This window comes from Xiphophorus maculatus, chromosome 9 (assembly GCF_002775205.1).
Source record: "Xiphophorus maculatus strain JP 163 A chromosome 9, X_maculatus-5.0-male, whole genome shotgun sequence".
Taxonomy (NCBI): Eukaryota; Metazoa; Chordata; class Actinopteri; order Cyprinodontiformes; family Poeciliidae; genus Xiphophorus; species Xiphophorus maculatus.
This window is the reverse complement of record NC_036451.1, coordinates 5,997,622-6,012,848: the sequence shown is the minus strand read 5'-3', so window position 1 is coordinate 6,012,848 and position 15,227 is coordinate 5,997,622. Positions and strand designations below refer to the sequence as shown.

Genomic DNA, 15,227 nt, shown 5'->3' with positions numbered 1-15,227 from the left:
AATACCTCGAACATTTCTGAAAAGTACCAACTACTTGACATGCAAACATAACAAAACTATGTGAATGTAACAAATCTTTCAAAAAGGCGTAATATTGCATTTCTAAAACAAAATGATCTGAAAATGTAAAAAATACATTTTAAGCTATTTATTGTTTTTCTGTGTCATTTCACCATATATTGATACAAATGTATTTATATAAGGTGGATTTTACTATAAGGTGCACCTCAAGGAAATATATTATCAAAAAAATTTTTTTTTCAGTAAATCATTTTAGAAAATGTAACTCATACATATGAACTGGTTACAAATAGAGACATATTTTTCCTTAGATTCAGCTTTATTTAATATTTTTGAAAACAGCACTCAGCAAACGGCCAGCTTCTTCAATAATGTCATTTCGTGGCTTATATTTCTTTTCAGGATGTCAGAAACTGCTGGACTGGTGTCAACTCTGCAGCTGTAATCCATAAACATCAAAAGTAAATACTTTAAATATATTATCCAGTCCACATCCTGGTTAAGTCTGTCTGAGAAGCTGCTGCAGTCCAAGCTTTGTGAATCATCGCCAAATGGTTTTGCTTCACAATCCTCTCAAAGTAATTTCTGTTACATTTGCACATTTTTCTACCACATCTCTTCCTTTCACTTAGCTTTATGTCAATATGCTCAGACACGGACACCGCCAGAAATCTTGGGCCCCATGACAAAAAAATAAATTGGGGCCCCCCTGCTGTTACAATTTCTTGAGTCTGTTTGACCCATAAAAGGTGTCAAATGTTAAAGACGTGCAACTGCCTTGCTATCTTTGGATACTAGCACAATATTTATAGCTAATGAATTTTACATGCAACTGTCTGCATGCTGTATGCACGTAGGTTGCTTAAATTTTTTCTATTAGTTTTAGCTTACTGAAAGGTCTCTCCCCACGAACAACAGTCATAGGCAACATGCAAAATATCTTCTCCACCTCCTCCCTGAACTACTATTGCTGGCTAAAGTAATGCAATGTTCCGGCCAAAACAACCAATTAGAACCAGGAGGAGCGTCTTAGTGCTTTCAATCAATCTCACTCACTGCTGTGCTAATGGGGGAGAAACAACTTATTGTTTATCTGCCATCATTGGTAGCTATGCTAGCTAGACAGAGCATTCACAACAGGCTATGCTAGCTGCAGCATAGAACAGAGCAAGGGGGAGGGAAGGATGAGCAACCATATGAGATTGTGATTGACAGCACTAAAACTGGCCTCCTGCTTCTGATTGGTTGTTTCTAGATAGCACTGGGGGTAAGGCAGAGGAAATTAATTTTTCACAGATTATCTCTCATGCTGTACTTTCACAACATAATGACAGTTTTAGCAAATATGTAAAAAAATATATTTTTTATAAAAGTTACATACTGCAGTTTTAATTTCACTTAGGAGAGGACAGGCCAGGAGGGACGTGGTCACAGACATCTGTAATTTGGAATTTGGACTGGCTCCAGTCCGGACAGAAAGCTGTTTTTATTATCATTATATAAAGACTGTTTGAATTTCTGTCAGTGAGCACAAACGAACCATTTCAAGCAGATCCAGGGGGGTTCAGTGCAACTATGGATGTGTGATTTTTAGTCTAGGAGGGGTACCATTTAATTTTTACTGCTAAAAACATTTTTAAAAAAACTTTATATGCTTAATTTGTAATTGACAGGGCCCCAGATTGTTTCTATTTCCATGAAAAAAAAATATATTGTGGGGGGCCCCCCCTGTTGGTCAAGGGCCCTTGGAATTGTCTTAACTTCCCCCCCCTACACCACTCTTGTGCTCAGATATAACATTCTTTGAACAACCAACCTTTTCAGCAGTGCTCTTTTGTGACAGAGGGATTCAGATTTTGGTGGCTAACATAACATTTATGCACTGAAGATATGTATATTTTTTACAGGTAATTAGTAACATTTTAATTTTGTAGTATTCTGAAAGCTATAATCATTAAAATAACTGCGGTACTTGATATATCACTGCGTGTAAAGCATCAAGGCAATACATAAATGTCATTTTTTAAACTAAATGAATGAAATAAGTTACATTTTCGCTGTTATTCTGATTTACTGAGACCCACCTGTAGGTTTCTTCTTCTTCTTCTCTTTCATTCAAAACTAAATCAACTAGAGCCCATAGCAGCTTTGAAACAGCAGAGGCGCTGTACAGTCTGGCAGTTAAAATTACCACATGTGACAAATGTAAAAAGAGGCACATCAGGAAGTAAAACACATGACTGTACAGGGAAAACTAGGAGGAGTAGGGAGAAAGTTAACATGCTGCATAGACAATCTTTGTTTAATGTAAACAATGTCCGCGGGGTTCTCTCGGTTTCCAGCGTTTCTAAATGACAGAAACCGGGTTTTTACTCGAGCATGTTTTACAGAAAGCTCCCCAGCAGAGCATTCATCAGCAGGTCGATTCAGCTCCGTGTCCAGCTTCATAAACGACTCGTAAAGATGTCAGTGATGAAGCCTTCAGAGGAGAGGAGCTCGGAGGGAGGGAGAAGCAGCAGCTGCAACCTGCAGACCAGTGAAGACAGGAGCGCTGCAGCTGCACAGAGGCTGACAGAGCAGGAGGTGACCATCCACAGACTCCACAGGGAGGCGTGTGAGGTACCACAAACCACCGCAGAAACTGTCAGTTAGTGCATCAGAACAACTCTAGTTAACATGAGAAATTAGCGTTTACACCGCCACTTATACCGAATTATGACAAGATCACAACATAGTCACACCATAAATGGTACTGCTAAAGCATCCCTGGCACCATCCATCCAAATCTAATTTATTTCCAGACAAACGGTAGTCCATACCATTTTAAAATAAAATAAAAATATTTTTTAATAAAGCTTGAGGTATATCATGTGTCACTATATGTCACAATTGACACAGTTGAATAGCTCTTAAGATTTTTGACACCTTCAAACAGCACATAAATTTATCCTTGTATTTCCCCAGCAAGGCATAAAAGTTGGGGTGTTGCTCATGACAAACATTTGACTTGCAGCTTCTAAACACATCCTGACAGGCTACCTGCAGTTTCCTGTAGTTACACCACAGGTGAGCCATATAAAAGGAAGTGCAATAAGCTCAAAAGACGAACTCTTTAACCTCATGTTCAATTTACTCATAGGTTAATCGTTAACTGGAGTAGACAGATTCAATAAAATGACATTTGCTGAAAGAACACACAGCAGTAATTAAGGCAAAAGTTTACCACAAAATACATGTGCTTTTTGCATTTAAGAAATATTAAAAAAACTCTTCGTCTATAACAGTGTTTCTCAATTCTGGTCCTCAGGGACCACTGCCCTGCATGTTTTAGATGTCTCTGTTCCAGAATAGCTGATTCAAATGATTTCTTGACCTTCTCTGCAGCCATGAAGTGCTGCAGGAACCTGTTAGCAGGGAAAACACCTAAAACATGTAGGGCAGTGTTCCCTGAGGACCAGAATTGAGAGGCACTGGTCTATAAGTAGGTTCCACCCAAAACTCCTCAAGTGGCATAGTTTTAACTTCACCCGTTTCAGACTCTTTAAAAAAAGATATCATATGAAGCATCAGATTAGCTTTGCACTTTTAACCATTGGCCGAGCTTTTCACATGCTGATGTGAAAAGTAGCATGTGCAGATGCATCTTTTTTTCTACAAATGATCAAGCATACACTAAAGGAATGCTATGTTATTGAATTTTAGGCAAAAAATCTTATTTACAAAGAGATTTAAATTATTTGTGTGCATCTTTTAATGTATTTCCAATAGCATATAAAAAGGCGTAAGTGGTTAAATGAAAAATCTGCAGAACGTGCCAAATTTTTTATCCGATAAATAGATCAATGTTGTCAAGTCGTCCGAATAATTGATAGAAAAATCAGTTATGATGGTCGATGGTGCGGTTGGTAGCACAGTTGCCTTGCAGCAAGAAGTTCTTGGTTTGAATCCTGGGTTGGGGTCTTTCTGCATGAAATTAGCACATTCTCCCTGTGACTCTGGCTCCCTCCTGCAGTCTAAAAACATAACTGTTATATTAATCGGTCTCTCTGAGATGCTCTCAGGTTTGTGTATTTTGTTCGGTGTGTCTCTGTTTCGCCCTGTGGTGGACCAATGACCTGTCCAGGATGTACTCTGCCTCTCACCCAATGACCGCTAGAAATAGGCACCAGAACTCCCCCCGCGACCTTGCAAGGACAAGTAGGTTTAGACGATGAATGGATAAAATGACCAGACTGTCATGCGACCTTTAGAAGAACCTGATCCTGCCCAAATAAAAGAAATAAGAGGCATCACAATATAATTCTGATGAACAGTCTATCCCATCAGTTTCACTTTTTGTAAAACAGTTGGACCTGGTGGAGAATGTCCAGAACGCCTCGGGTGAAGTCCTGATCATGGTCAATCATATGGAAACTAAGTGTTTAACTGAAGCTGCATGGAATAAAAAAATAAAAATAAAAAGTCAGGATACCATTGCTGAAAACGGCCACGATTTTTTCAATTATGATTTACGCACATTTTCATTTTCTTTTCTTCCTTTGTCATGTTGGTCATTTTGCCAAGTTCTTGTTATGGGGATGTGATTCATAAGCTAACAGAAGTATTTTAAAGTCTATTCTCCAATGTAAGGATTTTAGAACTAAATATATACACAGATCATTGGACTTTTCAGATTCTAGTTGTAAAAAACTATTGAAAAGTTTTGTATTTCTAAAACTTTACTTTAACAGTTAGCATTTTCCCACTAAACGCAAAGCCACTGTGACTGATTTGATTTATTATCTGTAGTATTACGTTTTTAACCCACCCGGTAGCGGTAATCGTTTTTGTCAGACATCTCATATTCACCAGCTCTGACTTGCTCCTCCATCAAACAGAGGCGAGGCGCTCCGCCTCGATGACAGCGGTGCAAAGGTGTCGTCTACGTGCCTTTAGGCTTATCTGTTGTAAATATTGCGCTTCGGAGTGAAGATGAAGTTGAGGCAAGTTGGCCGTGACCTGAGGAGAGTGGTAGGGCCTGGGTGGGAAAAGCACAATACCGTGGGGGTGCCCGGCAATGCCAGCTTCACTATGCGGCCCTGCACCGCCATGTGAAATGACAGGCCGTGTCACTGAAAGGCCCCAGGCTTATTTTGCTTTTGTGAGCTGTCAAAGCTCACCAACTAGTGCGCTCTCAGTTTGAAACAGACTGAGAGATGACATTTTCTAACTTCCCAAAACATGGCAAGAGAAGTTCAGTGTGTTTCGCCTTCAAGAGGTGTTTTTGTGGAACGATTAGTCTAAATAAACTGTCTAAAAAGGGTGTATTGAAGAGGTAGCACGGTTGATTAATCGTTCGCCTTTGGAGTCGCACGAAAGGATAGCACAAATTAATCAGCAACATCATGAGAATTAACCTGTTTTACATCTGTTTCTATGCACAGAGGTCAGCTTTTCCCTTTTTACCTTCACCTGAGCCAATCTGTTGGTGTGTATACACCCATATCCGGGATCAGTGCGTTCAGGCTGCTTACTTACCGAGCTTACCTTTGTGTAATTAAATGTACTGTATATAGTTATGTATGCAGGGGTCACACACTGGCATGCATGCTTGTTTGTCATGCTAATTAAATTGTAATATCTTCATTATGTTCAGGCAACGGAGCAGATGTATGTGGACCCTTTCAGTGGGTATAAGGTGTTCACAGAGTATGCCCACCTTCAGAGAGGGAAATGCTGCGGCAGCGCCTGCAGACACGTGAGCTCTTTTGTCTTCTTCTCTTTTTTTTGTTGTTGTTGTCACCAGGTTGTGTCGTCCTTTGGATCGCTGGTATTCTTCTGCAAATTTGTCTCCTTTATCCAGCCTCAGTTATTTTGCTCTGTTGTGTTTTTTTTCCCCATTGTGTTTCTACTCTTTTTGGTATGCTGTACTTTTTGGTTTACTGGTAACATTACAGATGAAAGAAAGCATGTAATTGGTAATGAATTAATAGTAAAAAGTATAGTGGTGTGTTCTTTTGTTGCATCTACAGGTGCGTCTAAACAAATGAGAATATCATCAGAAATGTTATTTATTTCTATAATTTAGTTCAAAAGCACTGAAACTCTGATATACTTTACTCTTCATTTTCATTTTTACCACCTACAAGGAGAATAATCCGTAAAATGTCATTACCAAACAGTGTTCTGAGTCCTGTATCCAAGCACATTTATGGAAAGTTAAGTGGAAGGAAAGCCAGTTGCAGAGAAAGGTGCTCAAAAGAGATTCAGAAGGCGTGACCTGTGACTGGAGTCAGAGCTTCACCAGGCATCAGTTCCAGACGCACCCTGGAAATGGGCAATAAATGTTGCTTTGCTTTAGTTAACCCACTGCAGAACCAAAGTCAAATTCAGGAGTGTTTTTACCTCAGATATGGGAAAAAGAGTGGACTGCTGCTTAATGGCCCAAAGTTCTCAAAGTTTTGCATTTAATTTGCAAATCAAGATCCTAAAGTCTTCCAGGAATTCTTTGTCACACTGTCATTGTTCAAACTTGCCTGACTCAAAGCTGTTCTTGTTCTTATTTTTTTCTGAAGCATTTTCTTCTTCCAGTCAACTTTCCTTCAGTATGCTTGGATGAATCACTCTTTGAAAACATTTTCTAAGTTATGGAGGTATAGCTTTATATTTATCCTGAGAGTCATCTAAATTTTCAAATCTCAACTACATGTCTGGAGTCAATAAAAGCTGATTGTTTGGAAAGGTGAAAGTTCGGGGAAAAAAAGAAGAGGTAAAAGTGCTTTTACTGAGCCACTAAAACAAAACAAGTCTTTGAACGCAAGTTTATTCATATGGCGCCTTCATACATGTATAGCAAGAGAGAAAGGAGAATCTAATAAAAAGCACAAAATATGTTGATCCATAATTGTAAAAGAATTAAGCATCACATACAAAAATAGAAATGTGTATGAGAAATTAACTGATGAATCAATTTAGAGCAAAAATTAAATTATTAAAATGGTTCAGGCAACAGTTTTCCTATTTTCTGACTTGAAATGTGCTAAACTGGAAAAACCAGAGTGATAAGAGATGGTTGAATTGCCTAATGCCAAAGAAAAACAGTCTTACTGTGAGTTAACAACCCAAGGCTTCAGTCTGTTTTGTTTGAGAATGCATGTTTTGTTTTGGTGCTACAAAAGTCTTGAGACTGAAGCAGAGGCAGAGGAAAAATCCCAAAAAACCTTTAAAGCTATGATGAAATGGTTTAGATCAAAGCATTTTAAGCATTTGTTAAAATGGCCCAGTCAAAGTCCAGACCTAAAGCAAGACTTTTAAAAAGTCTATCTAACCAATCTGACTGAGCTCAAGCTATTTTGCTATGAAGAATGGGCAAATGTTTTCAGACTTAATCCTCTTCCAAAGGGAGGATTCGTTCGCCTTGACAACGTAAAAAAAAAATTCACTTAAATTCGACATTCTCTTCCAGAAAGATATTTTCCACCTGCACTGCTCATCTCTGTTATCGAACCGGTTTGCTCCCATGTGCCCAAATGGATTAAAGTCATAATTCTGATTTTTTTTTTTTTAGTTCCTTTAATCCATATCTGTACTTACAAGATGACACTTTACAAAACCAGAATTGATCTCTGGTTTTAGTCTCAATTGTTTTACCACACTATGTGCAGGATTGCTCATTCTAAAGGAGACTTGTGAAAATGGCATCCTGCTTTGCTCCACTGAGTCTGATTCTGGCCGATTCAATCCCAGCCTGCTTTGTCTTGCCACACCACTCCTTCCTTCTAGTCCTGTCCCGTCCCGCATCGCCCTGTTCTGTCCTGATGTGTCTCATTCTGGCCCTTTGCATTGTGTTTTAAATTTGTTTCATTGTGTTTTTAATTTGTTTCATATGCCGTATTTTCATCCATTCTCAGTGTGATTAAAGAGCTGCTCTACATGCATCATTTGATTTAGTCATTTTCTCTTGCAGTGTCCATATGGCCAAGTCAATGTGAAGGACCCTGCAATGAAGAAACGCTTCAACTCCCTGTTTTACGTATAGAGCTGTAACTAGGCAGAGGTAAAAAGCTAAATGCTGTTTGGATGAGCCCGGCTCTCCTGGCTTGTCTCCTGCCTGTCGTTATTTTGCCTGCGTGCGAGTCATTTTTTTTTTGCTGTGTAATAAATGATGAAATATTGGTAGTGTCTGTGCAATACCTACCTCTTATGAATCACAACTACTCTCAGGATTGTTTTCATTGTCACAAATGGAGGATTTGGAGATAGGATTTGTTCACTAGACCTTAATGTAAAATAGTCTTTTATAACTTTGTTTTCTCTTAGAGTGGTTTGTTTTCTGCATATTTTTCTTTTTTCTCCAATGTCCACCAGAACGCCCCGAGCTTTGTTTTTTCATGTCTCTTTAAGAGTATTTAAGATTTTTGCGGTATTCCCCTCCTCAGATGCATTTACAAGGGTTGTGGGAGTATGGAGATGAAAACTGAGAGTGCATTTTAGATCTTCGCCCTCAAGACAAAGGGCATATGAGCGAACGTAACTCCAAATAGTCAGACGGAGCTCTTTTGCTTTCGCATCTCTCGTTATCTTTTGTTGCTCCCAAATGTAAAAACATGCATGAATATTAGCATCATTTGCACTCCACAAGTGCTTGACTGAACTGTCTACCTTTGACTGATGCGCTGTGTTGTTAAAAATAGGAAGGTGGGGGGGTGAGGGGAGGGTCAGCCCTCGCACTTGGCTGCACTGCTGTTGCACCACTTGATGGAATCAGGCTGTTAGCAAACATGCCATGGACATCAGCAGCAGCCCTCCCTCCCCTCCTCTCCCCACCGGACGCGCAGCTCAGCCTCCTGGCAACACTTGGCTACAGCGCAGCTCCCCGCGGCTGCTCTCCAGAGCTGCAGCCCTAATGAACTCCTGGGCCTTCTCATCCCAGGACTGCAATAGATCAGCTCATGTTCGCCAGCGTGCTGAGACGCACACATGCATAGGGATGCTCCCTCCATCAGAGCGCCCTGTGGCTCCTAATAGACCAATATAGAAGAAAGGTTGCGCTTAACGCAGCACTTTGTAGCCCACAGTAATGGTAGATGGAGAGGTCAAGTGCTCACGCAGCTCCACCTGTGCGTGCAGGAGGCGTCGGGGAAAGCGGCGCCGCTTGATTTGTGAGTGCATGTGGGAAGGCAGCGCGGCGCCTCCGGGCTCCTCTGTCTCTCTCTGCTGCTCTGAAGATGCCACACACACTTGCCCGTCTCCGCCTGATTGGGCAAACAGCGTCGTGATGAGAGGATGTGTCTGCTGCCGCGTCCACGGCAAGTGGGATCCCCAAAGGCTGGCTGGCGCTTTACAGTGATCGGAGAAAAAGCCCGTCGAGCGGCTATAAAAGGAGACTAGTATAGCCAACATAACTGGCTGGGGGACAGGTTCTGGGGAGGACAGGTTCTGGGAGGACAGGTTCTGGGGAGGACAGGTTCTGGGGAGGACAGGTTTTGTGGCGGGTTTGTTTGGGGCGGGTTTGTTGGTGCTCCTCTAAGCAGAGGCAGCGGAGCGTGCGGCGGCTGCAGCGGGATGGTGAAGGTGTCACACTCATCAACTGCATCCCTACCTGGGGCCCGCTTGCCTGCTGCAGCTCCGTGGGGTTTTTTGCCTCGGGACTTGTCTGTCACATTAAAGTAGATGCATTGCCATTCAGGGCCTCTGCGGTCCCGCAGCCTGACCATGAAATAGGCCAACTTTCATGTCTGCCCTCATCCCCTCCGCGTCTTCCCATCCAGGTTTGAATCCCACCCCAACTCCCCCCTACACACACACACCACACACACCCCATTATGCTCTAACTAAGCAGTTGGTGACTGCGACACAACAGCAGGAGATTCTGGTGAATATTATCAGTTCACGACTATCACAGGCTTTAGGCTTTTTTATGAGCATTTTTATAATTTTTTTTAACCTGGTAAAAATCAGCCCCTTGTTTTAGGCTTCACTTTGTACAGACAGTCTGGACCCTAGGCTATTGTGAAATGATTGTTACATGTACTGTTTAAGTTTTAAATTTCACTAAATGGCTATTTGGCCATGACATAATGCACCAGCTCCATGCTATGAAGCTTACCGGAAACGGCCTGTACTGTAAACAAGCATCATTCACTGCAAAGAGAGAAGTGTAGAACCAAATGAGGCAGCTGTCAATGTTAGTTCAATATTTAGAAGCGTGGACTGAATGGTTTTCTTCACTTCCTCTTCTGCAATTATTAAAACTACAGGGAGTATAGGATTCTAAAACAGCAATCGATGTCATCTTTCACAACTTGTCCCTCTGTTCTCTGATCGGGTCAGTTGAAATTCTACCAAAGAAATCCAATTCAATGGGAGAAACCACAGACTGAACAGTGAAGAGAGATTCAAATCGAACTGAATTTCCTGGAGAAACAATGTTGCAATATTTTTTTTATGTTTCCACCATTATAACAGCATACAAACAGTATTAAAGTATCCTCTTTGCTTTCATGTAGTAAAATAGATTTGTAATCTTCAGTTAAAACTATTTAACTTGGTTTGATATCCTCAATTTCAAGTTTTATGCAATGTTATACCGAATTGCAACATATCAATTTAACTTAACCCTATGATGCCTAACATATATCTTCATGTCACTGTACTGTAAATTCCAAAATATTTATAATTTTCCATTTTCTTTGCTGGTTGCAGGTGGTCATTGGACAAGAGACAGTGTCCAGCCTGGACAGGTCACCAGTGCATCACAGAGCAACACAGTCACAAAGCTGGAGTACCCAGAGAGACTCGCTGCGTGCAGGGAGAACATGCAAACTCCATGTGGAGAGGCCTGTGCCAGGTTTCGAACCAGGAACTCCTTCCTGTAGGGAAACAACGCTAACAGCTCATCCAGACCTGACATGAATATACTGGAAGAAATATTATTGTATTAGAATCTCACATTGATGTCTGCTGTAAATTGTTAATTTAGAGGATTCATGTTTGCTGCAGTTGCGGATAATGACTCTCACTGTGGTTAACTGGAGTCCCAAAAATTTAGAAATGTCTTTGTTACCCTTTGCAATATGTTAGTCAGTGACTCTGTTTCTGTGTTTCTCTTGAGATCCTTTAGTGTACTTTATGCTGTCAGATATATTTTGTTTAAGTAATTCCTTTATTCTCCTGCATAGAAAGTAAAATTGAACCTAAAAATGTGATAAATCCCAGTTAATTCATGATTTACAAATTTGGCCATTTATAATTTCATAGAGGACAAGGTAGGCTTGGATTTCCCCCCCCCCCTTAACTATATTTTGTTTTTATTCAAGCTATATATAATATTAAATTTGCTTCATGTAGTGTGATGAAAACACAATAAATTTGTAAGGAACAAATTATTTCCCCAGCAATGTAGCTACAGACTCATTCAATAAATTAGAATATTATTGAAAAGTTCATTTTTTTCAGTACCTAAATGAAACAAGTTATGTAGACTTTTTCAAGCCTTCATTTGTGTTAATTATGTTTATTTTTTTCCATTATTATATTACATCAGATCAATAAAAACATGTTACTGCAGAAATGTGGACTTGATGGAAAGTATGTTTGATGCCTAATTAAAAGTCGTTATTTTCAACGGTATTTGAATCACATATTCTAATCTATTGAATATGACTGATAATATTGGCTTTTTGGGGTAAAACAAATGTGAACATATGAGCAAACACTCCAGATTTACTTGCCCTCCTCACTGCAGATCTGCTGCGGCACTACAACTGTCAGGCAGACATGTGAGGTTTTTATTTCAGGCATTTTGGACTGAACATCTCTGACCCTCAGCCGGAGCATATGCTGCACTGGAGCAGAGTGGCAGCTCTACACCGTGTGCCTTTCTGCAGGACGATGCCACTAGCCGCAGAGAAAGAGAGAGCTGTCCAGATCGGATCTGCGTGCAGACGGGCCCTAGTCACAACCAGTTGACAGGCCAAGCAGCCCCCGCCATCTCACAGAGCCTCAGCAACCCCGCGGCCAAAGGCCCCAACCGCAGCCAGTTAAAGTGTCTCCATCACTGTTGGAAAGACCAGCCAGGAACTGACACAGGGTTGGCAAGAAGACAGAAAAAAAAGAAAACCTCGAGTGTCAGCCTTATGATGGCTGAAAGGAACATCAGTCCCAGCAACTGGTCGGGCACTGCTTTGTACGTTTGTGTGTGCCCACGCGCCCGTGCCGCTGCGTGCACGCGTGTCTTGATATTCAAGCAGCATTTGAACAGCCCCTACATCAACGTCTGGTCCTTCTACACAGACAGTGTCAGCTCGCCTCGGGGCAGCAGCCTCCGCAGTGGTCATATGGACAACCACATCCCTGTGGTAGAATTAGTGATAAAAAACACACGCGGCCGCTGAGTGACAGTCAGCGCACCAGATTCCTTTGGACAGACAGGGCTGCAAATAGCACAGAGGAGCTGCCTCTCCCTCAGACCGCAACTGGTGGTCAGGCTCATGCCAGGCGGAGCCGCGGCCGCCAGATGAGCCCAGATGAAAGTCAGGGGCGGTCAAAGGCACCTAGGAGCCCGAGGAGCGCTCTGGCCTGTTTACCCCTCCCTGGTTCTACATTAAAGCGCTCATTGCTTTCTTTACATCGCGTCTTTAAGAGGAAGGAGAACTAGAAAGAACTAGTTACATTTACTTGAATAGAAGGTACTTTTAGCAACATTTATTGACGCTGTGCGTTTTTCTCTTACTTGAAGTATCGCTACTCTTACGTGAGTAATATTTCTGGCTACTCTACCCACTGTGAGCAGCTTCACTGAAAGAACACCACCAAAATATTCAAGCCTACAATGTTTGTTAACATTTTATAAGCTTTACACTGAAAGAAATTCCACGTAACTTTGTGTTTTGGTCATTCTGGTGATGTAATTTCCAAATGTTAAATGATTGATATTTTTATCAGTTACTCAGTACTTGAGTAGGATTTTTAACAAATACAATTTTACTCTGACTTCAGTGATTTCTTGGATGGATTTACTTGAGTAAAAACATGTTGAAGTATTGGCACTTGAATAAAATTTCACAGTGGATGAATGCTCCATCCACTGTGAGCAGCTTCACTGAATGAAAAATACCAGAAATTCACGGACATACCTACAGTTTTTGTTAAAGTTTCACAGTACATGGAAAGAAATTGATTTGGAAAAATGTTTCCATTCATCTTATTTTTTAGTTATGTTTCATATATGAATTATGTTATTGTAGGTCTTTAAAATACCAATATTTTCATGTAACTTTATATTTTGGTCTGAATGATGGTGTAATATTTTAAATGTTAAGTACTTGAATAAATGTACTTGTTACTTTTACTCAAAAGTATCAAGTACTTCTGAATAAAATTCAAGTACTGAACAAAAGTATCCTTGAGTCGCCTTTTTACCAAATATATTTTTACTCTACTTGAGTAAAAATTCTGGATACTTTACCCACTATGAGTAACTTCACTGAATGAAGATAGAACAAACTTGTTTTAACCAAACATTCACCAGACACAGACACACGCCTTCAGTTTTTGTTACAATTTCATAAGTTTTATATTGAAAGAAACAGATTTGGAAACTTGTTTCTTTTGTTTGATGTTGTTATTTTGTAATTATGTTACTTACATAATTACATACTTTTATTTAATATTTGTAAAATACCAACATTTCCACGTTTTGGTCTATCTGGTTTTGCAATTTTTAAATATTAAATGATTGATGTTTTGATCAGCTCAGTACTTGAGTCGTCATTTTACCAAATACTTTTTTACTCTTGAGAAATTATTTTACTTGAGTGAAAATACGTTGAAGTAGTGTTTCTCTTACTTGGGGACAATTTTTGGCTACTCTACCTATTTCTGCCCATTTGACAACATAACCTGAACCAGTATATTATGATACAGAACATCCATCTATTATGTTTCCATGTCCTTTCTAGTGTGGCCAGATCTGGACTAATACACGCACCATTCCCCGGGAGGATACGGCGTCCCCAGAGGAGCCCGAGGAGTGTGTTTGTGTGTGTGTGTGATGGTGGAGCTTCTCTCCGATGCAGGGAGGGGAGGCAGGCAGCAGTTGGTGTGCAGAGAGCAGAGGCTCAGGCTGGCTAGTTAAGAGCTTCCCTCTCCTATCCTCCATCTGCCAGGGACCGGGGTTGTGATTTGAGCTCCAGCAGAGCAGAGCAGGGAGGAGATCGAAGGAGGGAGGGAAGGGAAGGAAAGGGAAAGATAGAGGAGATAAAAGGAGGGGTGGGGGGAGAAAGTGGAGGAAGCAGGGAGTTTGAGTTGGATAGAAATGACCAACAAGATATGCAAAAACATAACCATAATCTCAGCAGAAGATTTGATTAAGCTGCTTTAAAATCAAGTAAATCGGCTGTTCTGATATTTCCCGTTTCCTTCAAAAATGTTCCCTTCATGGTCATTTTGTGCCTGTAAACATCTCTCCATCCTTTCACCGACCCACCCACCCAGGCTCCATGTGACTGTGATACATGTGACTATAAAGCTTTACAGTGCTTCTCTCCTCCCTCTCTTCCTCCTCCTCCTCTTCCTCCTCCTCAGCCCCCCTCCACCCTCTCTCCCCTTCCCTTTCCTTCATTCTGTCAGTATTTAGCTTGTGGTTCCCTGCTCCACAGTGGATCCTGGGAGAGCCGGGGAGCCTTCCCTCCTCCACCACCACCTCCTCCACCTCCTTTCCTGTCCATGCTCGGGGAGAGCTGCTCTGCAAGACAGAGTGTCACTGGAGGTGACCCAGAAATGATAACTCCACATGAACCTTGGATGTGTGGTAATCCAGCCCACCATGCCCTGCAGCAGATCGGAGCCACGGCGTCCGGGACGGGTCGCACCGAGGAGCCCAGGCGGGACGCAGAGCCGCATGTTTCTGGGTGTCAGGCGCGGGGAAATGGCCACGTGCGCGCTGACGTGCCGTGCGTGGCGCGCTGTGAAACGGATCTCGCCGTCGCTGCATTATTGATGAGATGCACTGTGATGTCAACCCAGGCTGAAGAAGCAAAGCAAAATGACTGTTAGCAGTGTGGCACATGATCGTTTATGCAGAGGAGTAATTAATTGTCACCCTTTTGCTCCCAGCACCACTGTACTCTGTTAACTTGTTGTCATTTGAAATCTGTCCATCTGAGCCTCCATGTGCATGTGTGTGTGTGTGTGTGTGTGTGTGTGTGTGTGTGTGTGTGTGTGTG

At 41.4% G+C, this 15,227-nt stretch overlaps 1 protein-coding gene across 3 annotated transcripts; it reads left to right on the top strand.

The window, feature by feature from the left end:
- The first annotated feature begins 2,235 nt into the window (after window positions 1-2,235).
- On the top strand, window positions 2,236-11,606 carry c9h1orf53 (chromosome 9 C1orf53 homolog). 3 transcript variants are annotated; one of them, XM_005800870.2, is made up of 4 exons: window positions 2,236-2,640; window positions 5,657-5,758; window positions 7,967-8,056; window positions 10,705-11,606. In XM_005800870.2, exons 1-3 carry the CDS (start codon window positions 2,401-2,403, stop codon window positions 8,036-8,038), a joined length of 414 nt encoding a protein of 137 aa, XP_005800927.2. In that variant the 5' UTR covers window positions 2,236-2,400; the 3' UTR covers window positions 8,039-8,056; window positions 10,705-11,606. The 3 variants fall into 3 exon arrangements, with proteins under 3 accessions (XP_005800927.2, XP_023194892.1, XP_023194891.1); XM_023339124.1 differs by lacking the exon at window positions 7,967-8,056 and having other exon boundaries at window positions 2,236-2,604; XM_023339123.1 differs by lacking the exon at window positions 7,967-8,056.
- Window positions 11,607-15,227: the final 3,621 nt, after the last annotated feature.